Here is a 27,573-nt window from a genome sequence, read left to right on the forward strand (position 1 = left end):
AGATCTGTGGGCACCAGGCACGCATGTGGTGCAGATTTACACATGCAGGCAAAACACTCATACGCATAAAATAAATCTAATAATTTTTTTAAAAAAATAAGTAAATGTTTCATAGCATTTATTCATCCAACAAATACTTTTACAGTGAAATCAACACAGCTCCACAACTAATATTTCGTAGAGACGTGGACATTTGTCATGCCCAAAACACTCTGTGTCACTCTCATCTTTTGCCCCTCCAGGGGGCTTTGGGGAACTGCTACATGAATCTGTCTTGAGGCTTGAAGAGGCAAAGTTAGGGGTTGGGGGAAGGGGCAGATGCTGCTGGGATTCCTACAGGAAGTCCAGACAACGCCAGTCTCCCCTTAGAGCAAACTTACGTTCCTTCCGAGGGAAATGGAGAGGCATCTAGAGGTCTTCCACCCTTTGTATGTGTCCTAATTTGTAGTCAATACCTATGGGGTCAGTGGCTTTGAGGTCTTGAGAGGCAAGGAGACTACAGGAGGAAACTGCTTAGCGTCAAGTTTATCCTTATACTGTAGCTCAGGGGTAGCCAAGCGTTCACATTCCTCTTGGTCTTTCTGGTTCAGTCCATTCTGAAGTACATAGCCCAATACCTTAGCTGATCCAAACTGGAAAGGACGGAGTCTTACATCAGTGATGTATTTGGGGTCTAAAGCCTCACCGCCCATCAGGCAACGCCTAGCCAGAGCTTCTCTTCGAGCCCGGAGCTCAGCCACAGCACGTTGCAGTCGACTCCGGCCATATTGTTCTATCCGTGCCCACAGACTACGGTTGAAGTGGATATAAAGAGCCCAGTCTAGGTTATTCCAAGCTCGGGCCTGTTTGGTCAGCTGCTGATCCTCACCAGTCGCCACAGTCTTATTGGCAGTACTGAGAATACTCTGCTCACTTCCAGCCTGGGCATTGTGCATGAAGCCCACCACATCATCCAGACTCCAGCACAGGGCATCTGCCAACAGAACCAATGACTCATCAAAGTACTCAGCCACCATCACCAGGTCAAAGACCGAGTCCAACCAGGCCAGACCCCACTGAATAAAGGATGAGGGCCCAAAATCTGAGGAGGCAAGACTGGCTGGCTGCTTGTAACTATCGGCAGCTGTGGTAATAGGTCGGAAGAGAGTTCCAGGACTAGCACCAGAAGGTACAATATGTAGCTGGAGGGATTTGGGGTCTCTGGGTAGATGGGGACTCACTCTCATGGTCTTTGTCTCTGGGGGGAAGGGCAAACCAAAGTCGAACCATAGTAGGTTACGGGCATAATGGTTGCCTCGGGCCCCGGGTCTGTAGAAGGCTCGAGGGTTGGACAGGAAGGCGGCCAAAGATGGTGCCTTTCGGAAAGCCGATGAAGCTGATTTGTAATAGGAGAAGGCAGAGCGAGCTAGAGCCGCTGGATCTCGGACAATGGAAAAGAAGAAGCTATCAGAAGGCATGACCTGAAGTACCTGCAGAGGAAAGAAAGAACAGACACAGAGAGGAAGAGCTTGGCTGAGGAGAAAATGAGGACCAGCTGAGGCTCCGATGAGCCCTCAGACTCTGCTGTCCACCCTCAGCTTCCCCAGTAGCTGTGACCTTGGGGGAATTACATAACACCTCTGAAACTCGACTCGCTTGTCTGCAAAAGGAAAGTCGTCAGAGGTTCCCAGATGATTCAGAAGGATACCCAAGATAACAGCTGGTCAGAAACCTTGAGCACAGAAAGCTTAATTTCCTTGGGTCTTTGTGTCTTCATTGGTTGCGAAACTCTCAAACCTGGGGCGGAGGGGAGCTCAGCACGAAAACACAAGTTCATATTCTCAGTCCACACATAAGAGCCAGGCAACAGTGGTGCTCACCCACAGACTCCGTGCTGAGGAGGCAGAAACAGGTAGAACCCTGGGTGCTAACTGGCATACACTTGAAATCTCTAAGAACCAAACCTCATGTTCACCTCTACAACAAAAGTCTATTTGGATTCAGTTTGTGCGTGTGTGTGTGAGTGTGTATGCGTGCACGTCTATGTGTGAGTGTGTGTGCACTCGTGCGTGTGGACTCTGGCAGAGAACCTCATTCCTCAGGCATCTTTGTTTTTAAGATAGGATCTTTCACTGGCCTGGGACTTCTCAACTAGGCAAGGTTGGCTAGTCAGGGAACCCCAGGGTCTCTCCTGTCTCTGTCTCCTCACTGCTGGGAACACAGAACCTGCTACTATGCCCAGCTTTTTTACATGGGTTCTGGGGCTCAAATTCAGGTACGATGCTTGCATGGGGAACATTTTACTCCATCTCCCTAGCCTTGCCTCCTTTTGACATAAGGCACAGTGACCTTGAACTCTTGCCTCAGCCACCTGAACATTGCAGTTACAGATAGGTGCCAACATGGCTAGCGCAGAAACCTGTTAAATGCCTTTTCTGGGACATTCGTGGTCACGGCTTCAAGACAGCAACGGGCCTTGAGGCTTCTCAGGATAGAAGGAGGGAGACACTAGTGGTAACGACTATGCTCAGGCTAGTCCAAGGTGGCTGCAGCACAAGGCACTTCTGGGACTCCTGAGGAACTTGGAGAACAAAAGACACTCCTTAAGCTTAAGTAGGAGGGTTTGGCATTGAGGAAAAACTGGTAGGACTGAAATCAGGAGTGTATGTGTTTATTTCTCAACAGGTACCTTGATGACCAGGCTGAAACATGGCTGTTGCATACCGATTAGCATGGTATGTCAAGAAGCTTTCTATTGTGATAGTGACTTTTTATCATGGAACCCAACATGACTCTTATCACAGTGTGCTTTGATGACAAGGCTGACCTTTTTTTTTTTTTTTTTTTTTTTTCCGGAGCTGGGAACCGAACCCAGGGCCTTGCGCTTGCTAGGCAAGCGCTCTACCACTGAGCTAAATCCCCAACCCCCGACAAGGCTGTCCTTAAGGAAGTTTTAAGAATTACTGTCTTTCGGTGGGCAGATGAGTTAAGTAGTTAAGACCTTTTACGATGCTCTTATGAGAGCTGTTATTCAGATCCCAGCACCCGTGTAATGAGTCAGGCATCTCCCAAATGCCTGTAAACTTACCTCCAGTGGCAGAAGAGATAGCCTGAGAGCCTAGCCGTATGTTCAGGGAGGGGTTCTGCCTCAAAGGCAGAATAGGCAGAGAATGACAATGAGGACCCTGACATCTTTCCCAACCCTTCTCTCATGTACACACACACACACACACACACACACACACACACACACACACACACACACACACAAAAATAAGAAATCTTTAGTTTGAATCAAACTCCAAAATGCTAATAGGAACCTATTTAGGATTTAGGGTCTTATGTGCGTATGGAAACTATATGAACAGATGAGGTTTCATGGAGAGATGATTTAAGAGTGGGGATTTACAACAGAACAGACTAAAAAATACTGAGAGAAGAAAATTAGCATCATGATTTTTTAAAGGACTATGATAGGCTGGAGAGATGACTCAGTGGATAGTGCTGTGCAGGACTGAGGACCTGAGTTTGGATCCCCGCGACCCACTAAATGAGGTTGGACAGAACATGCCTCTGTAATCACCAGTGGTGAGACGGGAGGTGGAGACACTTGAATCCTTGTAAGCCCACAGACCAACACGATGGAGTACATGGCCATCAACAAGTAAAAAGGACCTCGTCTCAAATGAAGTGGAAGGTGAAAACCAACAAGTTGTCCTCAGTCCTCTACACATGCTCCACGGCACACACACAGACATCTACACATGCACATGACACACACAGAGACATCTACACATGCACATGGCACACACAGGCATCACACATGCTCCACGGCACACACACAGACATCTACACATGCTCCACGGCACACACACAGACATCTACACATGCACATGGCACACACAGGCATCACATATGCTCCACGGCACACACACAGGCATCTACACATGCACATGGCACACACACAGACATCTACACATGCACATGGCACACACACAGGCATCTACACATGCACCATTGCACACACAGACATCTACACATGCACATGGCACACACAGGCATCACACATGCACATGGCACACACACAGGCATCTACACAGGCACATGGCACACACACAGGCATCTACACATGCACATGGCACACACACAGGCATCTACACAGGCACATGGCACACACACAGACATCTACACATGCACATGGCACACACACAGGCATCTACACATGCACCATTGCACACACAGACATCTACACATGCACATGGCACACACAGGCATCACACATGCACATGGCACACACACAGGCATCTACACAGGCACATGGCACACACACAGGCATCTACACATGCACATGGCACACACACAGGCATCTACACAGGCACATGGCACACACACAGACATCTACACAGGCACATGGCACACACACAGACATCTACACAGGCACATGGCACACACACAGACATCTACACAGGCACATGGCACACACACAGGCATCTACACAGGCACATGGCACATACACAGGCATCTACACAGGCACATGGCACACACACAGGCATCTACACATGCACATGGCACACACACAGGCATCTACACAGGCACATGGCACACACACAGACATCTACACAGGCACATGGCACACACACAGACATCTACACATGCACATGGCACACACACACAAACATCTATACATGCACATGGCACACACACAGACATCTACACAGGCACATGGCACACACACAGACATCTACACAGGCACATGGCACACACACACAGACATCTACACATGCTCCACGGCACACACACAGACATCTACACAGGCACATGGCACACACACAGACATCTACACAGGCACATGGCACACACACACAGACATCTACACATGCACCATTGCACACACACAGACATCTACACATGCACCATTGCACACACACAGACATCCTACACAGGAAAGATCAGAGCCTTTGAACATTTTTTTAAGCAGAAGTTAACTGTCTCTGGCATCCAAAATAACTTCCCAGTTCTACCATTTGTTACTTGTATGACTTTGGCATTTCACTGATGTTATTAGAACCTTCATTTCTTAGAAATCTGGATCAGTATATCTGGAAGACCGTGGAAGGACAGGTAGTCAGTGGTGGGGACAAGAAGGTCATCTCTCACCCACTAGAGGAGCTTAGTTCCGTAGTCCTTGTCATTATCTCAAACTTGAGAGTTGCCCCTCGATAGTCAACAGCAGCTTCTTGCTGCCCCTAACGTCACCCTCATAATCCTCAGCTGTCTCCTGCTCTGCCTTCAACAAGGGTGTGCTGGGTATGGTGGCTCACACCTGTAATCCCAAGAAAAGAGGACAGCTGAGAATTGAAGAAAAGCCCAGTGTACATAGAGCCTGTTTCAACAGGAAGTGTCTGGCAGTCAGCTAGTCTACTTACTGCAATGCTCCCCTGATCCACATGCATATACTCTGTGATGGTCTGCTTCCCTAAGCATGCCCATTCTGAGCCGAGGATATAGGTCAGTGGTAAAGCGCTTGCACACAATGGGTGGGGGAGTCCCGGGCTCAATCCCCAGGACTACACTAAAGCAAACAAGAAAAGCCACTAAGGATGTCTGATGTCTGCTGGGCGTGTGGTTCACACCTATGATTCTAGCACTCTGAGAGGCCGACATAGAAGTATTGCTGTTCTAGGGGCTCATAATGGTGACTTTCTTTTTTTAAAAAAAAAAAAAAAGTTCCCCTCAAAGAATGTCTGAGCTGGAGAACTAGCTCACTTTGTAGAGAGTGCTTGCCTAGCGTACACAAAGTGCTGGATCCCATCCCCATCACGGTGTAAGCTGATAGTGGTGGTGCATACCTGTACCCAGCACTCAGGACATGGGGGCAGGAGCAGCAGGATTTCAAGGTCATCCTCAGTTATGTAGTAGGTTTGAAGCTAGTCTGAGCTCCATGAGATCCGGTATCAAATACAAACACAGACAGAAGGACACACACACACACACACACACACACACACACACACACGAAAGCTGAATGTATAAGTCTTGACTTGAAACCCCCATCTGATCTTTCCTTTCAGTTCCTTGCCCACTTCGCCAGTCTTTCTCTGTTCTCTTTCCAAGTACTCCTCCTCCCTCACGATGCTAGGATGGCAGCGTGAGCCACCAGACCCAGTGCTTTCTTTTCCTTCTGAGAAACGTTCACCAGTTTAAGCTTGTGAGAGAATGTGCTATCTCTCCCATGTGAAGTTTCCTTGAGGGGGGAGGTCAGAACTGGGGTCTTTTTTTCATTGTTGTCGTTTGTTTTTGAGACAGAGGTCTGGTAATGCGGCTCAGGCTGGCTTTCAACTATTTCGTTTTTAAATTTTTAAAGATAGGATGTTTTGTATTCTGGACTGACTTTGAACTGACCGTGTAGCCGAGGCTAGCCTTGAACTCCTGATCCTTCTGCCCTCCTGAGTGTGTACCTCCACAGTTGCTTTATGGGGTGCTAAGAATTAAGCCTAGGGCTTGTTATGTTAGCTTCTGCATGTTAGCCAACGGCTCTACATCCCTAGTCGGACCTCCAGTCGCCACCTGTCTCAACTTCTCCAGTTCTGGGATTCAAAATGTCCAACAATTCTGTACGTGGTTGAGAGCTTAACACAGAACCGATGAGAAGTCTCAAATGTGGTGCCTATACATAACCACAGCACTAGAGAGACAGAGACAGGATCCTAGGGGCTCACTGGCTAGTCAGTGAGCAGGTTCCTGGTTCAGTGAGAGACCCTGTCTCCAAAACTAAGATGAAGAGTGAGAAAGACATGTGGGATTGACCTCTGACCTCCACAAGCACACGTACCCTCCACACGCAAATCCCATCTGAGAGGAGACTCTGGCTTCCGACACTACACCTGCCTCAGAGAAAGGACATTTGTAGAGAGAGCAATAGGAGACCTCACCTTTATGCTCCAGGGTCCAACTCGCACGTAAACCCTCATACCAAGGCATGCACCTTCTCTTTCAGATCTTGGCCACAAGTCTGAGGAGATCTCTTTCCTAGTCTACCCTCACTGTACCTTCTCACCTCTTTGAGGTTGAATCTCATGTGATGACAGAGGATATGGAAAGGCTTCTGGGTATCCGAACTCTGAGGATGGTAGCCTTTGACCTTAGAGGCCTGGAAAAGCTTTGGGTAGCCAAACTGGTAGTGGGCAGGCAGGGCAAAACGTAGCCCTTGCTGGTCCCCGTAGCGATGAAGGAGATTGAGTACAGAGCTGCTCCCAGATTTGTGTGTCTTCAGGAATACAAGTCGCTGTCGGGGTAGGCAAGACTTAACAGTTGGTCCCAGTGAAGGGATCCAGGACTGTCGGAACTGCAGTCCAGGTAGCCTGGAAAAAAAGATGGGGAGGGCAATGTCCTGCCCCTTAGCAATATGTGGAGCAGGTAGGTCCTTGTAATGAATAGACAGTAGGGACTCACACCCCCGCCCCCAAGTATTTACCCCCTAGAGTCACATCCCCAAGTGGGATCAAGGAAGAGTACTTTTGTGGGGGTTAAAGTCAGAGAGGTAGGACAGGATAGGGACTCACCTCCTCTGGAATGATCCCCCCAAGAACTGAAGGCCAAATCCGATGGTCATGAAGACTCCCAGAGCCACCCCCAGGCTACGAGGCCTCCAGAGCCTCATGGTCCTGGCAGGAGACAGAGGGCCCATGTATCACAAGAGAAGTGACATTAAAGAGGGCCAGAGCCAGGGCCAAGAGCCATGGGTGGCAGAGAGAGCTGGAGATGGCAGTCCAGCCGTGGAAGGCACCCTTTGAAGATCAGGGGATCATTTCCCAGGCCTCCTCGAAGCCCTTGTTGAGTCTGCCCCCTGAGTTAGCAGATTTTTGCCTCTGTCAGCGTCTAGAAGGGAAATGAGGGGTAAGGAGAGGAGTCTAAGGAGCTTTTCTTCTGCCACTGAGACCTGAGGCAGGGATGGGGAACAGCCTGGTGTGTGGGTGTGGGCGTGTGCACATTCTTTACGGGGGACCTTCGTGGATAACCTGGTATCTATTCCTTTGGCTCCCTACCTTGTTTGTCTACTGTCACTTCCTAGCTCTCCGATTGTACTCATCCCTCCAAGCATGGACATTTAACGGGGACAGAGATAAAGCCAGGACCCAGATCTCAAATGAAACAGACAGTAAATGAGATTGAACCTGTTGGCATTGTCAAGCCAGGTCCTGGCTGCCTTCTGAGTCTCTCTGTCAATAACAAATAGGAATGAAGAACCTCCCTTCTTCTGTAGCTAGTATAGAGAGAAACCTTAGGAAGGAATGGAGGACCAGATAGGGACAGGTTGGGTAACCCAGGAGAAGGAAAAGGGGGGCGGTGGCCTTAGAGGAGTGCGTGGTGAGCCACTGTTTCTGTGCTACCCACTCAGCGCAAGAAAGGCTCCAAGGTCTAAAAGGGGCTGATGGAAATGTGGGTCTACAGAGCCCCCAGATATACCCCATCCCACTCCGTAATTCTACCAGTGTAGACGGCAAGCAGAAAGGGAGGGTTTTGATTGATTGATTCTTCTTCCCCGGCCTTAAGGGTCCTGATTAATTTGGAATGTAACTCCATCTTTTCAGATCACACCCTACAATCAAGGATCAAAGTCCTTCCAACACGCTTAAACAGTCTCCTTCCCCAAACTAGCCAGGCTGATCCCAAGCGGAAAGATTCCAAGCTGGCTGTGCAGAGATCCGCCTCCTCCTGGCATTATCCCTAGCTCCCTCCTCGGAGCACAGCCCCCAGGATTCAGCCGAGAACTCACTTCCCTATCCCGAGCTAAACTCGATTTCTTCCCATCCACCTCGAGCTCCTCTCAACACCCTCATCCCAGCTCTCCCTCTTCGGCGTTGGTGAGTGCTGCATCTGTCTCCGGCCCCTTGTTAAGGGTCTTCTGTGGACCCCTCCAGTCACCTTCCAGAAATTCAAAGGTCCCTCCACTGGTTCCAGACCCAGCTTCCCTAGGCACTCACCAGGCCATAAGGAGAGCAGTCGAAAAACCAGGTCAGGCTCCTCAGCCTCCGCCCGGCTCCTCAGCTCCGCCGATCAACTAGCCCTACAAACTTTTCTCAGCACCCAGACTCCTCCCCCTCCCCTCCCTTTGTCCCGCCAGCCCAAACAGCCGCTTACTTGCTAGCTTGGGCATTGATGGTCTCTCTGGGTCTCTCCTCTCCCTGTCCCTTTACCAGTCTCCGCTGGGGAAAGATGGCCTAGACTGCCTTTGAGAGATGCCACTTCTACCCTCCTTTCAAGTAGGAATCAATTACATCTTTTTCTTTCGGCTTTCCACAAAACAAGAGATTTATTCAGGTGAAGAGACTGAAAAGAGAAACAGAGAGGCTGCCAAGAAGAGCAGCCCTTACCCCGAAGGCAGGAGCAGTGGCGTGTTAATCTAAGTAGGCCTGGTGTTCTGCACATTTTACAGGTACTTCCTCATGTAATTTGTTTGATCTCCAAATTGTTTTTCTTTTTTTTTTTTTTTTTTTCTTTTTTTTTTTTCGGAGCTGGGGACCGAACCCAGGGCCTTGCGCTTGCTAGGCAAGCGCTCTACCACTGAGCTAAATCCCCAACCCCCAAATTGTTTTTCAATGCATTAAGATACTCATACCTCAGGCTTGAGAAATACAGGGTTGTTCTTTAGGACTGCTTGCTCCCAAGGGACAGACTCCAAGAGGGAAGACGCAGGTACAAATTGAGCCAGTTACAGACGCCCACGGGGAAGTAGACTGGAGGAAAAGCACTGCACGTACAGGAGGACCCCAGTTCAAATCCTCCATAACCACGTAAAGATGGTGGGCTTGGTCACAAACACATCTTCCCTGTAATTCCAGTGATATGGGGGTGGGGTGGGGTGTAAAAGGATCATTGGAACTTGCTGGCTGCCAGCCGGGAGCATCAGGTTTTGTGAGACTGCCTGTCTCAGGGGAATAAGGCGGTGATATGTCTCTGAGTGTGCACATGTGCAACACACACACACACACACACACACACACACACACACACAGAGCCATACACATGGTCAAATTGTTTATTTACCAATAAACACCGATGTGAACACTGAAACATTAGACAGCAAAGGTCACAAGATGGGTTCCCCCATATTTAAGAAACAGATGATTTTAAAAGTCAATAAAACTCAGGTCCTACCTCCCACCCCGCCTGTTCCACTATCAGCACCTAATTTTATGGGTCTCCAACGTTCAATCCTCCTGCCTCAGCCTCCAAAATAATAATGGTTTACAGGCAAGTGACATCACTCTCAGCTAGTTTATTTGTTCATTTTCAATATCAGGTACCCCCATGCCAATAGTGCCACCCCTCCCCACTTCCAAGTTCCTTCAACCCGACCCCAACCCCTACCCCCTGCCTTTTGCATCAATGAGACCCAAGCCTTAAAAGAGCTGAACCACAATCCCTTCCTAAATAAATATCCCCAGTTCCCAAATGAAAAAATAAATATTATGAACACCCATCTACCTCCCCTCCCAACCCACTAATAGGAAACTGCTGGATTTGGGGCCCCAGCCATTTACCTACAAAGTCCCTTTCTGCCCTCCCGGTAGCCCCCTTCCATTCTTCCTCATGCCCAGCTGAGGGAGGTGGAAGGAAAAGGCCACTAAGCCTCCTGACGCTAGGGCGCCCCTCGCTTGTTATCGAAGTCCAAGCAGGGTCAGGGCTGAGGGGAGGAGAATGAAGACACGTGGGGCATGGAGGCCAACAGACGACCCCAGATTCCTGCTTCGGCCCTGGTTGTATCTGGCACTGCCACTTCCTCCTCTCACTCCAAGACCATCCCTTCGAGGAGGACGAGGTGGCCTTGGAGGCCTGGCTGGGGGAACCACAGGCGCTGCCCCAGCTTTCCAGTCGTCTGCGTACTGCTGTCCCCCTCCGGAGCCACTGGCGTCTTCATCTGTGGAGATGGACAGGAGGAGAGGTAGATGGTATAGAGGAAGAGCAAGAGATTCCGAATGGAAGGGAAACTGAGGTAAACCATAAGCATGTTGTTTTTATATATATAGCCATGCATGAAAATGCCAAAATGGAATCTATTACTTTGTAAATTGATATAAAAAAGAGATAAAGAGAGGCAAGAGGACACCCAACTGTAAGCGATGACAGGAATACCAGGGAGGAAACACATAATCAGATACTAGACAAGGAAATGGGAGAAGACAGAGCAGAAAAAGAAAAGAAAAAGTCATGGGAGAGCAGGCAGACAAGAAGCCAGAAAACAAAGGTAGAGAAACAGGGGTGGGGGGAGGGGGAGGAGTTGGGAGAGTATCCAAGACAAGAAAAAGTGAATGTGCTTGTTTATCTTTTTGCCTAATTTCACGGGCTGGGGGGGTGGTGGTGGTGGAGGTGGGAACAGTCCAGTGACACCATAACTAGCTTCCCTGCCCCCGGTTCTGCTCTTTACAATAAATTTCCTCAGTGTTCGGTAGGGATGTTCCGTAGGGATGTTCCTGTCTCCCACTACGATCAAGGATGGAGAGCTTTGAGACAGGCACTTAAGGCTTTTAAGTGAATAGAAATGATTGAAGCTAATTAATGTGGGGCAGGATGAGGGGTGGTAGGGTGGCTAGTGGGGCAATGTGTGGGACTCGAAGGGGGATGGGCAGAGGCGCAGAGGGAGGTGGTGTCAAGGAGCAAAGGGGAGTTCCAAGAGCAGATGAGACTTAGAGGCAGTGGGCTGGGTTTCAGGGCTGGCTCTTATGAGGACTGTGGGTGGGGCTTGAGAAGCAGTGCACCAGGGCCTGGGTCAAGGGGCCTTGCAGAGTGGGTTTCTGAGCCTCACCCGCATCATGCATGTCAAGGTCCTGGCCCAGCGCAGCCGCCTTCATTCGAGCAGTAGCTGCTCGGAGATGGAGCCTCCGCCGACGTGTCGGGACATCGGGACTCGAAGTATCCAACTCCGGGTTATGGAGCTGCTCGTTCAAGGAGCCCACGACCACAGGCGACATATACCTGAGAGCACAGCACCCCGAGAGCTCCCGCTGCAGCTTTCCCTCCTTCCAGATTCCCATAGCCGCAGGAGCCCTACACTCACCGGCCTCTCCCAACCCCAGTCCAGCAGGGTGCCGCCTCCTGGGAGAGATCTGCCGCCATGCGGGAGTCCCCACACACCGTAACGGGAAGTCCAGCCCAGAAGCCCCGCACTCGGCTAAGCCTCTCTCGGAGCTCCCAAACCTGCAGGACAGAAAACAAAGCTGCAGCGCTTCAGAGCGGCTGTCATGCCACACCCACCAGCACCGGCGGCGGCTCCACTACGAACCAGACGGTGCAGATTAGTGCCTGCCGCTGTTGTGGGGCGTTCTTCCTCAGCTGACGACCTCCAAGACCGGCTAGTCTCTTCCCGGGGTGCTGGTGCTCGCCGGTTACGGGATTGCACCGGGTGAGGCGTCCCACATTCCTGAAACACCTTATGCACGGGAAAGACCAATAGTCGCTCTGAAGCAAACCACCCTGTGTCCTGCCTCCAAAACTACAGTGCCCCATATGCCCTATTGTTTCTGACACCCACACCTCAACTCCACCCTTCCCTCTCTATACCTTGGCTGACACCTTTACACTGTTTTCCTGCAAGTGCATCAAACCTTCTGAGATCTTCACCCCTATGGACTCAGCAGCCAGCTCGAAGGAAAAGGGTCCCTGGAGTTTCTCAGCCAGCAGCAGGAGACCATCTTGAGGGGAGGGGAGAAAGAGAAAGGAGATAGTAGGGGAGCAGCACTGATCTAGTGTGTTCCCACACATTTCACTGGGGCCTGAGAAGGAAAGAGCACTTTGCCTGTGAGACAGCATGAGAACTCCACCTCCTTCTTATTCTTCCCCCACTTTGGTTTTAGGCCACCCTCTCCTTATTCAAATGGCCCCCAACCTTACTCAGGGTCCTTCTCCATCTAGGGCTTTCTTGAGCCCCCTCACCCAGATATCCGCCCCATTCAGGCTCCAATCCCCTGCTGCTGAGACAGCCGTGGGCCACATTGAGGCAGAAGCCCCGGCAGGGCATAAGCGAGGGTACTCCCCGACAAAGTGGGCAGCCGATCAGACGCATGAGGGCCTGTCTGCAGCCTTCCAACATGGGTACCTGTGGGTAGAGAATGGGTCTGGGCATCTATGAACACCCAGGTTGTTCTTAGCAAGCCTGATACTGGGCATAGAGAGGTCAAAGATCCTGACCCACCTCCCCAGGCTATCTGTTGGAAGCTGGATATGAGCAACTGTGGCTGGTGACCCCATGTGGCACCCGGTGATACAGGACTGAGAAGGAGGGTACCTAGAGAAAAGGTTGCTGATTCTGCTTCATGAGAGGGGTTTGACTAGGGTGTTACTGAGGAGGAGGTAGTGAGGAAAGATTCAGGGGCAAGAGTGAGTCCAGGCTGAGGAGAGAGGAAGGAGGTGAGAGGTGAGGCTGGGGACAGGACCAGTGATGAAGAGAGGCCTTTTGGGAGGAGGGAGGGGCACTGAGGGGTTCACTACAATCTTGAACTGCTATGGAAAGACTAGCAGAAGGCATGTGCGTCACCAGAGGGAAGACCAGAAATCCCAGGAGATCATGTCAGACACCCCGTGGAGGCCTGACTTTGGCCTCCCTTCCAGATGTCCTCTGGAGCACCAGAGCCCAGGAACAAGTAAGAGACAGCTCTAGGCCTCTCCTGCCAGCTGGTGTCTGTCTTCTTTACTTCCTGGGCTCTGTCCATATTCAGGACCCCTCTAACCTTAAGTGCTTCGCTGACCACATTTCTTCCGGTCTCCAGACCCTGGACCAAGGCCCGGGCTGCCACCAGTGCCCGGGTTATCTGGAGGGAAAGAAGATGAGAAAGAAAAACAAAACAAAACAAAACGAACCCACAAAAATGATTATCAGTTAGTCAGGACTGGAGTGGAGGTTGCGTTTGTGGGATTACCTTGGTGATATACAGAGGGGGATTCAAAAGCGCTGGGTATTGGGAAAGAGCTGGTAGAGTTTAGACAGACTGTGTATCAGAACGCTGAACCTAAAGCTAGAAGACAGAGGGCGTGAGCTCCTCCATCACTACTTATTGGCTCCGAGACTTGCCTGGGAGCCCATTTTTCTCCTCCGTAAAATAACGGGACTCTTATTTACCTCAAACAATTATAGTGATCATTCAATGTGATTCTGTAAGTGAAAATGATTCCCAACTTTGGTGCCCAATTCTTATTTAGTTGAACCACAGGTTACCATGTTAGGATTAGAGCAGTGTTGGCAGAAAGTAGTTGAGGGTGGAGGGCCAAGTGTGTATATAAAAGTAGGGCAAAGAATGCACTTAAAGGAGACCAAGGGGCACTGGTCAGGCCTAGGTGACCAAGGCTTGAGATGGGGATCACCAATCAGAGAAGGCTAGAATGCGGGCCATGAGTTCAGAGGTGACATGGGCACAAAAGGGGGTGGTTGCCTTGGAGATGCTCATAAGTTAGAGGTCACTGGGGTCAGAGGTTGCTGGAGCTCAGGCTGTGGGACCTCCTCACCTGTAGGCGGAGGCGGCGGGGTGAGTCCCCGAAGGGCTGCAGAGAGCCATCAGCAGTTGAAGTGAGCCGAGTAAGGCAGAGCAGGAAATCAGGAGGGAAACTGTATTGTGGGTGCAGCAAAGGGAAGGCTCTCTCCAGGAGCTGGGCCCAGAAGTCTGCCAAGGTGTCATCTAACCCCTCGCCAGACTTCTCATAGTAGTCCCGCAGGCCGGAGAACAGGCTATTGAAGATGACGGCATGCTGGGAATACAGGCGACCATAGGAATGCGAGAAGAGCTGGGCCAAAGAATGCTGGGATATAGACAGCATCTCCCGAAAAAACTCTAACAGAAGTGGAGGGATGAGAAAAGGAAAGAGAGGGAGGGAGAGCAGGGGAAGGGCAGAGGCAGGAGGGAATGAGGAAAAGAAGAGGCAAAAGAATTAGAAGCTGAGCAAGTTGGAGATCTGGAAGACTGGGAACAGGAAGGGCAGGGTCCTGGAGAGAATGTGGAGTGGGGATCAGAGATAAGCAGAGAGTTCTGGAATGGGTGGTGGTGGGTTACCTATGACTGCGGGAGGTGGGAATAGGAAACGGGGGTGCAAGGCATAAACATAAAGAGGTGTGAAGCACATCTGGGGGACCCCCAGAGGTTCTCACCGTTAAACTTTCTGTGGCGGGCAGCCAGCGTGTGAATCAGGAAGGAGCCACTGTCTTCCACCAAGCCACGGAAGGTGACCTCAGCATCCCGGATCAACTTCTGCTCTGTCTCACTGGAACAGCAGGTGTACTCCTGAGGACAGATCTGAAGGTGCTCACCTGGGCAGAGGAGACGGGGAAGAGTACTGGATGGCAAGAAGGGATATAGGAATTTCCTTTCATCCCCTGCCTATATCTGGGGGATGATTTTCCTCTTCCACCTGCCCGGTTTCTTTTTCCTTTGTTTGCCCCTTCAGCCCTACCTGAACCCCCTCCTTCATTGTCCCTCACCCATCACAGCTTCACCCCTATTTGTAATAGGATCATCTATTGGACAGCTGCTTTGAGGGCCATATTAGTGACCAGAGGGTTTTCAGGTGACCCTCCCCAACACTGCACACCCCACGCCTCCAGGGACTTGTGGGACATCTATGGAATGAAGAACAGGATTTGTAGGGGTGGGGCTACTTGGTAAGCAAGAAAGTATTGTCATAAAAAAAGCTCACAGGAATTGCAAGGCGATTTCTGGCTGTTAGAAAGACACTAACGGGTGTGTTAATTATGGAGAAGGGAATTCCTTGGGTGGGGATTGAATGAGAGCTATTATGTGAGCAGCAGGGTTACGGTGATCCCAGCAAGGAAGTTACAGGAGGAGGAGAAAAATGCCCTACAGAGGAAACAATCATTGTAATGGTCACTGAAAGGAAAGAGTTATTGTGAGCTGAGGAGGACCCGTCCCCGCCCCTTCCCACCCCTGACTCTTCCCTCTCTCTTTCTTCTCACCTGAGATGAGGGAGGGAGGGATAAGGTTTAAGCTATATCCCCGGGCCCCCAGCACCTGCCGAGTCTCTGCACAACTCCGGACGACCTTTGCTTCACTCCCATGTCCCGGTCCTGGACCGGGACACAGAGGGAGCAGCAAAAGCAGGAGAGGTCGCACCGCGGACATAGCTGCTCTCCTCCCTGGGACGGGGCAAAGTGAGTCCTAAGGAGGAAAAAAGAGTCCACGGAACTCTAAAATCCTGTTCTCGGCCGCGGGACGTCTCGAAGAAAAGAATACGAGCGTCCCCCCCAAAACTGAACAGCCCCAGCACGGTAGCTGGACTAGGAGGCATCTGCGGAGACAATGGGAGCCGGGGAGCGGGACAGGGGGCGGGACCCGAAGCTGGAGCCCGCCAATGATCAGAAGAAACCGGCCCCGGGGGCGGGGACAGGGTAGAAATGAAGCCAATGTGGAGTGACAACTCGGCAGGGGGCGGAACGCGGCCCGCACGGCCGAGGTTGGCTGAGTAGGGGGGGTGTGGTCTTGAGAAGGGGCGTGGTATTTTGCTCGAAAGGCGGGGCCTGAGTGAAATTGAGCCCATTGCAATTGAGGAGCCGGACTGAAGGCGGTAGCAGAACGCTGAGCCAATGGAGGGGGACATAGGAGTAAAGAAGGCGTGACCAGGGTGGAGCGAACGCACGCGCTAAAGCCCACGTGACAGGAATGCACGCCACATGCCTGGTGGCTGCTCGAAGCCGAGCGTGCTGTGTGGCTGGAACGTGGTTAGCACGAGCTCGCTCTGTGCCAAGTCTCGCGACACTTCTCAGCCGCGCGAAGAACAGTTACTCTCGCGCCTGCGCGCGGCTGATCTCGTGCCTTCCCGCGTTTTTCTCAGATTTACCCGCCCTCCACCTGAGGAAGAGGAGCCGCTGCGGCGGGCGTCTCGCTTCAGAGGTGGGATGTCCACAGAGATCTGAAAGGACCCCTGAGGTGGTGATCTTTCTTCAACTGTGTTCATCTAGAGGTCATTCTTCCAAGCTCAAACAGTGAGGTTGCCTCTTTGGACTCACAAATAGGCAGAATTCCAAACCTCCTTCCCTCATGTACCTTCACCGAGGTCTGTAGCTCTGTGGAGGCCGGAAATCCCATTTTCCGACCGGGAGAGATAAGTAGTCCCCTAAACGGAAGACCCTCCTACCCTGCCCCCAGCTCAAGTAAGCTTCGGGGTCAACCTTATATAGATAGCTCTTTCTGGAAGTAGTGAATGCATACTTTTTGGAATGTTTCTGGCCTAACTCAAATGATACTTCTTCCAAATCCCTCATAGCCTCCTCCCCTTTCCTGTAGAGTCGAGGAATGAGTTCCAGAAATGGAAGTTTGAGGTGCTTTGCCGATTCGGTTTTAACAGCTAAGCTTCAATCTCTTACCTCAACCAGTGTACCCCTGTCTGGTTCCTCTAAGAGGGATTTGTGCCAGAAGCTGCTCAGAAACTGCTCTGTGTGTAAATCTTGTTTGTTTAGCTAACTTGAAACTTGGCCCCAGATCTTCTGGCCCTGGCCAGCCTGCCCCCCATCCCCTCCTCTCCTCTCTCTCTTTCCTCTCTCCCCTCCCCCTCTCTCTTTCCCCTCCCCCTTTTCCCCTCCCCCTGCCCCTTTCCCCCTCTCCCCTCTCCTCTCCCCCCTCTCTCCCCTCCCTACCTCCCTCCTCTCCTGCTCTCCTCCCTCCCCTTCCCCCTCCCTCTCTTCCCCCCTCCCCTTCCCCCTCCCCTCCTTTCCCCTCCCTCTCTCCCTCCCTCCCCTTCCTCCTCCCTCCTCTTCCTCCTCCCTCTCTCTCTCTCCCTCCCTCCTTCTCTCTTTCTCCCTCCCTCCCTCCCTCCCTCCCTCTCCCTCTCCCCCCACCTTTCTCTTTCTTTCCCTATACTGAAGACCGGACTCAGGCCCTATGACCCTAATTTATTTACCCATACTGAAGGCTTGGTACTGCCCAGAGTTTTGTAACATGTTAGACAAGCCTTCTTCAGCTCAACTCTAATCCCCAGGCCCCCTTTTTACTGTTTATTTTGAATAAGAGCTCACTAAGTAGCCCAGGCTGCTCTGAAATTCCAGGCTGGCTTTGAATTTGATGAACATCCTGCCTCAGCCTCCCAGCTAGCTGGGATTGCAGGCCTACACTGTCACCCCTAGTTTCTGGTTTCTGTTTACTAGCCCTTAAGGCAGTAGTGACTGTAGTACCTCAATGTGGTCAGGTTGACTATTGGTTTTGGTGCCCCATTTACTAAGACTACATTCTGGGAGAGAAAGGTGATGGTCACGAGAGGGATGGAGTAGTAAGAACTCTTTCCTTTTCTCCTACAGCTGGATTAACATGCCTACTCTGTGGTCACCCTCCACCCAGCACCATGGCTCTTCCTCAGGCAGTATGTCCTCCCCTCTTCGAAAGTCTGTGAGATGTGCACAGATGGCCTTGTCTCCTTGTTCTTCCAACATCCAACCCTGTGATGACAGAGACTCCCAGGGAACTGCAGAATGGTGAGTGCAGTTGGTGAGAGGCAGTTGAACTTGGGAGCCCCTTTTGTATCCCCAGCAGCTTTCCTCTCTGTTTTCTAGCTTGGGTATAATATATGGGGCTGTATGGCAGTGTCAGAAAAGCTGTAGTGAAAGCTGGGTATGGCGGCACATACCTGCAATCCCAGAATTTGGGATGAGGAAGTGGGAGGATCAAGAGGGTTAAGGATAACTACATAGTGAATTCAAGCTAGCCTGGACTGCATGAGACTCTGCTCTAAAACTAAAAATCAAGTCAAATCAAAACAAAACAAAACAACACCAAACAAACAAAAATGGAAGGTAGAGAAGGGGAAGGGAGAAGAAATGTTATACTGGTTCAGATTACAGAACCAATTCCTCCTGGATCTCTTGACTGCCTTACGTCTTAAAAACATCAAGAATTAGCTACGTAGCAAGACCCTGGAAACAGAATAGAGTACAGGTCAAGTTTTGGATTTATCTTGCTACCTAAACCTATTTTGAATGTGGAATAATGTTTAGCACTGCTGGGGGAGGTTAGGACCATAAGAGACTGTAAATAAAGAGTGATCTGTTTGTTGCTTGAAAACTTGTAGGTATATTTTAGTTGGTATTCTATAGTTCTGTTTCACATTTTTAAAACAGATTCATGATCCTTATCTGTTACAATTTTATGAGTTTATTCTGTGAACATCATAATAGCATATCGTGTTTTTGTAATCTTTCTAGGAAAAAAGTAATCTCATACACCTTATCTTCATCTCATTTATTTTAGTTGGCCTTCTCTGAATCATTTTTGGTTTTGCTAGTGCTATTATTGAAGACTAGATTATATCAGCACTATAAACTTGGATCACTAAGATGAAGGTTAAATGTCAAGGGTGAACTATAATTCCACGTATATACTAATCTATGTATGTGATGAATTTTTCCTGAGCCATGCTAATTTTTCTTCACACAGAGTAGTAGTCTGAATATCAACTGTGAATATCAATTGTCTTATTCACTGGTTTCAGTTTCTCATTTAAAAAATAGTAGGTACATTTAATTATGTGTATATGTACATAAATGTACATGGAAGTTAGACGTTAACTTTCTAGAGTCAGTTCTCTCTTTTCACTGTATGGTTCTGGGAGTTGAATTCTGGTCATCAGACTGTGGTGGAAAGGGCTCTTACTTGCTGAGCCATTTCACCTGTTTTTAGTTCCTCATTTTTCATCTTTAATGCTTTGAAGTGACTTTTCTTGTCCCTTATCTCTTAAAACTTGAATGTTTTTCTCATGTAGATGTGGCACAGTTGGAGATCAGTACAAATTGTAACTCTTTATGTGGAGGAGATGGGATGATACTTAATCACACTCTCTTTATAGGGATAGTTCCTCAACTAGTGAAGACAGTGACTTTGAAGATAGCTTAAGAAGAAATGTGAGGAAGAGAGCAGCAAAACGACCACCCAAAGCTATCCCAGTGAGTCTGCCATTTTGTTTAATTGCAGGGCCTCAGGTGATAGGATGGAAGAAGAGAGGACATTAGCATAGAGAAGAACCAGAATTCTTTTAAAAGGAAAAAGGTTAATAGTAACAAGTCTCACAACAATAAAAAAAAGATCGGTTACTTAAGATCTGAAACAACAGAGGAAGCCTTGATGTGGAATCGACAGCTTAAGGCTGTCTAAAGTGATGATGAAATCAGATGTTAGCATCATTTTACAGTGTTTGTACAGCTAACATTTTTACACTTAATAGGTGGCAAAACATCCGAAGAAGCAGTCCCACATAGTACCTGGTGGGAATGACAAGAACAAGTCAGTGCCGCCAACCAGTGACCTTTTTGATGCTGTGAAAGCTGCTAGAAGTTGTGCGCAGGTAAAGAAGTGTCTCATCACTTCTTCTCTTCCTCTTGTCATCAGTAAGAAATTTAACTATACTGTTTAAAAAATATAGTTATGTCCAGAAAATTATTACAAAAGTTAAACTGTTGAAATTTGTTTCCTGAAATGTTTTGACTTGCATTAATGCTTCATCATTTATGTTTATTCAAAATTCACATACAAATGAAAAGAGAAGCCTACTACCAGTCTCTGTCCACTGGTTTCCTACTGTAACTGTGGGATAAAATGCTTCCCTCACAGTGTACTTGTGTGTATTCCACGTATAAGTTATGCTACCTGGGTGTTTTTAGATACAGTTGTTAAACATTTGGCATAAATAGCACATAGGTTGGTATCTTCAAAAATGCTGACCAGATAGTCTTTATTGCTTTCATCAGAGCACCAATAGCTATATTCTGGAAGTGCAGATCTATTTGAAGTTCTGAGCAATTTTCCACTTCAGACACTTGAAGGGAGTTTTTGAATGAGAAAAGTAGACTTGTGGTCTACTTTCACTGAGGGGCACAGTATCGGGCATGGGATACTGTGCTTGCTTTGCCCTGCCAGAAGAGGGCATACTCTAGCTAGTAGTGTCTGTAGCTAGTTGTTGGGTGCTTTCCCACCTGTGGCTTTCCAGATAGGCTGGTTTATATAGGTCATTCCGTTGAGACCTTGTTTACTCTCCTTCAGCTTGAGCTCAGTGAGCAAGAGGCTATGCTGGATTTAGAGAGCGGCAACTGCAGACTTCATCTCTGTGTTGAGACAGGATTTCTCAATGTATTCCCAGTTGGCCTGGAACTCAGTATGTAGGTCAGGCTGATCTTAGCTCATAGAGATCTGCCTGTCTCTACCTCCCAACTTCTGGGATTATAGGCATGTATCACACACCAAACTCACCTGCTTCTTGATACCTCACCCTTTGTAGGGTGAGACAATAAGGGTCAGAATCTACAAATTTAATTTGTTGTTGGCATTTCACTGAGCATATGTAAGCTAATAAAGATAAGACAGTGGATATGAACCCCTACAGTGACAGTAAGGGCCCTCAGAGGAGACTGTGCCTATTTTAAAGGAATCACAGAACAGCATCAATTCTGCTTTTCTAGAAGAAAGAAGAAGAGTCGCTGGGTAACCTAAGAAGCCTAGATATGTCTCTTCTTAAACAGTTATATTAAATATTTTTCTGTTCCCACATTTATTTTAAATAGTTTATTTTTATTTTATGTGCATTGATGTTTGCCTTTGTGTATTGTATGTCTTTGTGAGGGGGTTGGATCCCCTGAAACTGACATTACACATAGTTGTGAGCTGCCATGTGAGTACTGGGAATTGAACCTGGTCCTCTAGAAGGGCAGCCAGTGCTCCTAACTGCTGAGTCATCTCTTTCTTCAGCCGCCTTTTATTTATGTTTTTATTGCATATCATTTAAAATTGTATATAGCTTGGCAAGTCTGGTGTCACATGCCTTTGAATTCGGTACTTAGGAGGTCAGCTTGGGCTATATATAGTAAGTCCAGACCAGTCAGGAATATGTAGTGAGACCCTGTCTAAACAAAACAAAATGAAAATTTATAAAGTCTATATATACTTTAAAAGGTGCAACACTAGGCTGAGCATATAGCTTAGATGTACAACACTTGCTGGCATATGTAATTCACTTCTAGTTTCAGTCCCCAATATTAGAAAAATCACACAAATGATTAGCCTTCAGTTCAAGAAACAAGAGCTTCTCTCCACCCTACTCAGTCCTCAGTTCCCATTGTCAGCCAGAGACAATGCTAGCCTGAACTGTATGTTAATCATTTTCTTGTCATTTTAGCATTATCATTAATTAATGCTCTTAATCAATTTAAGCAACTCATTCTTTGATAAATGCTGGGATCCATTCATATTAATGCATAATCTAGATTTTATCATTTTTGTTTTTTTAAGTTTTATGGCATGGAGTTTTATTGGTTGTATTTTTGTTATTTGGCCTTTCAATTTACAGCTGTGTATTGAAAGAATGTGGTCTTTCAAACTTAAGCAGACCAAGCTTTCTGACCTAGCATGTAGTTTGAAACTGCTGTACAGGCATCTGAAAGGAATTCATATTCTCCAGTTAAGTGTGCTCTTGAATGAGACTGAGAGTGCTAAATATAATATTTTGGTATTTCTGGTATTATTTTTATGCTTTGTAATGTGTGATAAATCAGTTATATAGAGAGGTATATTAAAAATCTAAGAAGGTCTGGGTGTGGGGCTACACACCTTTAATCCCAGCATTCAGGAGGCAGAGGCTGGTGGATCTCTGAGTTAGAGGCCAATCTGGTCTACAGAGTGAGTTCCAGGACAGCCAGGGTCACACAGAGAGACCTTGTCAAGAAAAAACAAAACAACACAAAAATAACATAAGTCAATGAAGTTGACCTTTTTAGCTATTTCTTTTATATTTATACCCATATTTGCCTAAAGATTATGAGATATTATATAGAAATTTATAATTTAGAATTATATCTACTTAATAAATCAAATGTTTTACAATTAAAATTTGACACTTCTAAAATTGCTTTGTTTATATTTTGGTTTTGGTTAGTATTTCTCTGGTATCTTTTTCTTCCCCAATCTTCTAGTTGTACTGTGTATCTTTAGGACCTATTCTTTTTATGTCTTGACTTTTTTTCCTAGTTTGCTAGTCTGAATCTCAGAGAAATTTAGCCATTTTACATTTATTATCATTATTGTTATATTTAAATATATTTCTATCATTTTGTGACTTTGTGTGTCCCAGCTTTTTATTGTTTTTTTCCCCTCAAGTACATGCTTCATTTTGAATGTCTTCTAAAGGACCTTAGCTGTCTTCTTTAGTATACATGTTGTCATATTGTTTTAGTTCTGTCTGTTCCCATCCTCAACAAATCAGACCTTATTTTATATAGTATTTGTTTATATAAAACAAATGCCTACATTTTCAAGTTTTTCTTCATTATTCTTTCTTGAAGTTCATAGGAATCATTTTACTGTATCTCCAGATTACCCTTTAGGAGGGCTTTATTAATAAAGCTTTTCATATTTTGCTTATATAAAAATATACTTGTTCATGAAAGACCTTTTACTAGATACAGAATCCTAAAAGTTAATTCTTGAGATGGGGTCTCACTATGTAGCCTTGGTTAGCCTGGAATTATGTATACTAGGCTGGCTTGGAACTTACAGAGCTATGCCTGCCTCTGCCTGCCTCCTGAGTTCTGGGATTAAATTGTGTGCCACACACACACATACACGCACACACCATACATACCCCTACATTTTGAGGGTCTTACTCTAGCCCAGGCTGGCTTGTAATTGACTCTAAGCCCATATTGGCTTCAGACACAGAGAGATCCTCCTACTTTACTCTCCTGAGTGCTAGGGTTACAGGCATGAGCCACCTTAGCAAATTGAAAATATGATTAACACTGCTTTATGCCTTTCTTTGTAGTTATTGAAAACCAGCTATTGTCTTAGGGTTTTATTGCTGTGAAGAGACAGCATGACCAAGGCAACTCTTATAAAGGCAAATATTTAATTGGGGCTGACTTACAGTTTAGAGATTCAGTCCATTATCATCATAGCAGGAAACATGGCAGCCTGCAAGCAGACATGGTGCTAGAGGAGCCAATAGCTCTACATCTTGATCTGAAGGCAGCATATGGGAACTGTTTTCCACAGGCAGCTGGGAAGAGGGACCAGATAGCACTGGCCAGACGAGCACATATGTGAGACTTCGAAGCTCTGCCTCCACAGTGACACACTTCCTCTAACAAGGCTACACCTCCTCCAATAAGACCACACTTCCTAATAGTGCCACTTCCCATGGGCCAAGCATAGTCAAGCACCACAGCTAGTATTGCTAATTTAACAGTAATTAATATGGTAATATAGGGCTGGTGGGATGGTTCAGACCACCTAAGCATGATGACTGAGTTCAGTTCCCAGAACCATATAATTGTAGGAGAGAGTCAACTTCTGAAAGCTGTCATCTGACCTCTACATTTGTGACATGCTCACGTTCATACTGTACACATCAGATACACAATAAATACAAATTTAAAATACAGGATTTTATAATGGCTCTACATATCAGTGTTTCTAGTACAGTATCCACTAGCCATATATAATTATTGAACTCTTAAAATACAGTTTATACAACTAAGGGTTTTCATTTTTAAGTGTAATTTGATAGTTGTGTTTAACACAAGGCCAATGTATTTGCATAGTTCCCATTTGTAAATGTTTTGGTTTATAAGTGTTAAATGTATGGTCTTGGTAATTGATTCTTTTTGTACTGCTTTTAAAATTTTCTTGCCTTTGTGTTCTGATGTCTTACAGACCTTTTAATGGAAAAGTTTCCTTTTTAATTTGTCATGCTAGAGAGAGCTATGAGCTGCCTGGATCGTAGAATTGACGTCTTTCTATGTCTATGGAAGATTCTTTACAGCCCCTTCTTCATTTTATTATATTAGAATTCGGTTAGATTTAGACCGTTTCAGTCTCAGATTTCTTCAGCACTTCTTAGACTTCCATCTGTCAGCCATTCTGAGTTGCGTTTTGGACATCTCACTGATTTATCTTGCCATCTATTCTTCTGTGTCCAGTTACCTGTAACCTATCCAGTGAAGTTTGTGTTTTCATTAGATTTAATTTTTTTTTTAAATTTCATGTGCATGAGTGCTATATATGCTGTATATATACCACCAGCTTGTAATACCTGCAAAGCCAGAAGAGGGCACCATATCCTCTAGAACTGGAGTTCTAGGTAGTTGTGAGCCACTATATGCTTCTAGGAACCAAACCCAAGTCCTCTGTAAGAGCATCAAGTGCTCTCAATTACTAAGCCATCTCGCCAGCCATATGTTGCAAACCTTTACATTTTATTATATGTCTCCTTTCTGCAGTGTTAGCTCATTTTTAAATTTTACTGCATTTTACTTTCATTTGTTTATTTCTTAAATCATGAAACCATTTTATAATTGGTGGTATCTTCAGTCTTAAAGGAGAATGCTTATAATTTTGTCTGTTTTTTTATAATTATTACTTTCAGTGTCTTCTTTCCTCATATGTTTTACTGGGTTTTTATTATGATCCACTCATCTTTTCCAAAGCTCTGTGTTGGAACTCTTTGGGGTCAGGGTCAAAGTTGTGCTTATAAGAGAGAGATCTGCATTTTTCCTAACATGAGAACACTTTTGAATACATTTTGCTGTTGTTGTTTTGAGAGAGAGTATCATGTACCCCAAACTGACTTCAACCTCACTATGAACCTGAGGAATGCCTTGAACTCTTGTTCCTCCTGCCTCTACCTCCTAAATATTATATTGCAGTTAGAGCTGTTTGCCACCATCCCTGCTAAGAATCACTTTAAAATAAGCTCTACCTGAGATCATTCTAGTCATACAGGTAGAAAGAATCTGGGCTGCAAATCCAGTCCCAAGGACTAAGTATGGTTATAATTCTCGAGAGAGATTGACTTTTTCTCTCCAACTACACTACAGTGTACATTCTCTTTCTGTGCCCAGTGGTTCTGTAGACTCATTTTCCATTCTTTGTTTTCATAAAAATATAGCTCTGCAGGACTCCACTTTATTTGGTGGCCTTCTCTTGGGCTACTCTTAGGCTATTTCCTAGTCCATGCATTCTATATAGCTGTCTCATTTAGTGAAACCCTTCTATCCAAAGCCAGCTTCCTACTTCTAGAATTGCTATTATCTCATTTTTTGCCTACGTGTGCTTCTACCTCCATTCTAATTCAGCAATATATTTAAAAAGATGTCTGTAACTTTTTATGAGAAATTTGTATGTATTTCATTTGAGAAGATGAAATATAATAATATGTTGTGTTGTATTGTTGGAATTGAAGTCATCTACATGTTTCTCCTAGTCTTTGGTAGATGAGTGGCTAGAAAACTACAAGCAAGATGAAAATGCAGGATTCTTGGAACTTGTTAATTTTTTCATCCGAGCCTGTGGATGTAAAAGTGAGGAAACCCCCCTGCTTCTTCCTGATCCCTATCCTTCATGTTTAAAACTCTACTTTTGTTTGTGAGTACATTTGAAATTGCCTCAAAAAAGAAGGTAAGACATGAAGAGCTGGAGTATTTAAGAACACGTTGATGCTTACATTTTGGGAGTAATTTAGAAGGAAACTATGATGATAGTGAAAGGCATAACTTTTTGGTGGGAAAAAAATCTTCTGCCTTGATAACAATAGGCTCAGGTTTCAAACTGGACTATCATACTTTTGGAGGCTTTTTTATTTTATTTTTTGAGAAATTTCACCATGTATCTCACACTGGCCTTGATCCTGAAGCAGTCCTCTTGCCTCATGCAATCCTCATACTGGAATTATAGGTGTGTACATGAAATCCAGTGCTTTTTTAGTTTGTGTATGAGGTAATCTATTACTGGTTTCTATTCATCAGCTATTTCACCTATGTTTTTCCCTTGACCTTTTGAGTGCTGGGATTTCAGGGGTGCACAAAACAGTGAGTGCCTTTTAGGTTTTGCGGATGAGATAGTCTATTAATCTTACTTCTCAGATACTGTGTTTTCTATCTGATCTTTTGAGCCCCCAGCTCCACATGCCAGGGTTTAGTTTACTGGGCCAGGGATGTCAAATTATTTTATAGGAATTCATCATCTGGCCTACTTTTGTTTTCTTTTTCAGTTTGATTGGGGTACTTTTTGAACCATAGTCTTTGACTACATAATTCCATTGCATCTTTCAGAAGCTATTTCATAGCAATTGTACAGATAAATAGTGACAGGCTTATGACTAGAAAGGACTCAAGTTGTGTGATTGCTCCCTCTAGCTCTTCCCAATATTCTGGTTCATCCTCAAATGTATCTGTGTCCTATTATTTTTTTCTATCTCTGTCTCCTTCAATTTTCAGGCACTGTCACACCCGAGATGTTCAAGACAATGTCCAACTCAGAGATCATCCAGCACCTAACAGAAGAGTTTAATGAGGTGGAGGAAGCTCATCAGGATCATGCTCTTCTTACTCTGAATTCAAAACACAAGCTCATTGCCTCTTTATTTCTGATTCTTGGAAATAGCTTTTATAAGAAAGAGCTCAGCCTCTTCGAATATAAGAGACATAGAAATTAGTTGATGGGCTTTGGGGTTGAGGGATAGTGTAAAATGAAGTATATAAAGTTACGTTTTCATTACGCTGTTGAGTTTTGACTTCTAATCCCTGACTTTCATGGACCTAGTAATTTTCTTACCCTTTTCATAAAC

General features: G+C 46.5%; 3 protein-coding genes across 17 annotated transcripts in view; 1 reads left to right on the forward strand and 2 right to left on the reverse strand.

The window, feature by feature from the left end:
* Positions 1-91: 91 nt before the first annotated feature.
* On the reverse strand, positions 92-9,082 carry Gal3st4 (galactose-3-O-sulfotransferase 4). 5 transcript variants are annotated; one of them, XM_039089699.2, is made up of 5 exons: positions 8,964-9,082; positions 7,542-7,857; positions 7,037-7,340; positions 1,221-1,469; positions 102-973 (listed from the first exon to the last, which is right to left on the reverse strand). In XM_039089699.2, the coding sequence occupies exons 2-5, from the start codon at positions 7,664-7,666 to the stop codon at positions 851-853; spliced, it is 801 nt and encodes a 266-aa protein (XP_038945627.1). In that variant the 5' UTR covers positions 7,667-7,857; positions 8,964-9,082; the 3' UTR covers positions 102-850. The 5 variants fall into 5 exon arrangements, with proteins under 5 accessions (NP_001102534.1, XP_038945627.1, XP_006249087.1 ...); NM_001109064.1 differs by having other exon boundaries at positions 92-1,469; positions 8,756-8,964; XM_006249025.4 differs by having other exon boundaries at positions 102-1,469.
* A 922-nt stretch (positions 9,083-10,004) lies between these two features.
* Positions 10,005-16,338, reverse strand: Gpc2 (glypican 2). Of its 5 annotated transcripts, NM_138511.2 has the most exons (10): positions 15,938-16,338; positions 15,116-15,274; positions 14,479-14,801; positions 13,707-13,787; positions 12,913-13,075; positions 12,541-12,671; positions 12,263-12,409; positions 12,038-12,177; positions 11,786-11,955; positions 10,005-10,900 (listed from the first exon to the last, which is right to left on the reverse strand). In NM_138511.2, exons 1-10 carry the CDS (start codon positions 16,101-16,103, stop codon positions 10,641-10,643), a joined length of 1,740 nt encoding a protein of 579 aa, NP_612520.1. In that variant the 5' UTR covers positions 16,104-16,338; the 3' UTR covers positions 10,005-10,640. The 5 variants fall into 5 exon arrangements, with proteins under 5 accessions (NP_612520.1, XP_038944981.1, XP_038944980.1 ...); XM_039089051.2 differs by lacking the exon at positions 11,786-11,955 and having other exon boundaries at positions 10,762-10,900; positions 15,938-16,312; XM_039089053.2 differs by lacking the exons at positions 14,479-14,801; positions 15,938-16,338 and having other exon boundaries at positions 15,116-15,257.
* Positions 16,339-16,806: 468 nt separating this feature from the next.
* Positions 16,807-27,573, forward strand: part of Stag3 (STAG3 cohesin complex component) — a 30,258-nt gene continuing 19,491 nt past the window's right edge. For 2 of the 7 annotated variants that reach the window (XM_006249020.4, XM_039089018.1), the window contains exons 1-6: positions 16,807-16,907; positions 18,272-18,445; positions 19,813-19,909; positions 20,188-20,307; positions 26,212-26,308; positions 27,224-27,300. In XM_006249020.4, coding sequence (XP_006249082.1) covers positions 18,282-18,445; positions 19,813-19,909; positions 20,188-20,307; positions 26,212-26,308; positions 27,224-27,300 — 555 coding nt within the window. In that variant the 5' untranslated portion in view covers positions 16,807-16,907; positions 18,272-18,281. The other 5 variants (XM_039089015.2, XM_063270988.1, NM_053730.1 and 2 more) reach the window with 5 other exon arrangements.

The sequence above is a fragment of the Rattus norvegicus genome, chromosome 12 (genome assembly GCF_036323735.1).
Source record: "Rattus norvegicus strain BN/NHsdMcwi chromosome 12, GRCr8, whole genome shotgun sequence".
Classification (NCBI taxonomy): domain Eukaryota; kingdom Metazoa; phylum Chordata; class Mammalia; order Rodentia; family Muridae; genus Rattus; species Rattus norvegicus.

Bases quoted from the DNA above. Each gene is read 5' to 3' on its own strand.
- Gal3st4 (NM_001109064.1), bottom strand. From the start codon at position 7,666: ATGGGCCCTCTGTCTCCTGCCAGGACCATGAGGCTCTGGAGGCCTCGT. The intron at 7,341-7,541 runs GTGAGTCCCTAT...CTTTTTTTCCAG, and splicing joins GGGGGATCATTCCAGAGGAG to GCTACCTGGACTGCAGTTCC. The intron at 1,470-7,036 runs GTGAGAAGGTAC...TTTCCTCTGCAG, and splicing joins TGAGATTCAACCTCAAAGAG to GTACTTCAGGTCATGCCTTC.
- Gpc2 (NM_138511.2), bottom strand. From the start codon at position 16,103: ATGTCCGCGGTGCGACCTCTCCTGCTTTTGCTGCTCCCTCTGTGTCCC. The intron at 13,076-13,706 runs GTTAGAGGGGTC...CTCTACCCACAG, and splicing joins TGGTCAGCGAAGCACTTAAG to GTACCCATGTTGGAAGGCTG. The intron at 10,901-11,785 runs GTGAGGCTCAGA...CCATCTCCACAG, and splicing joins CCTTGACATGCATGATGCGG to ATGAAGACGCCAGTGGCTCC.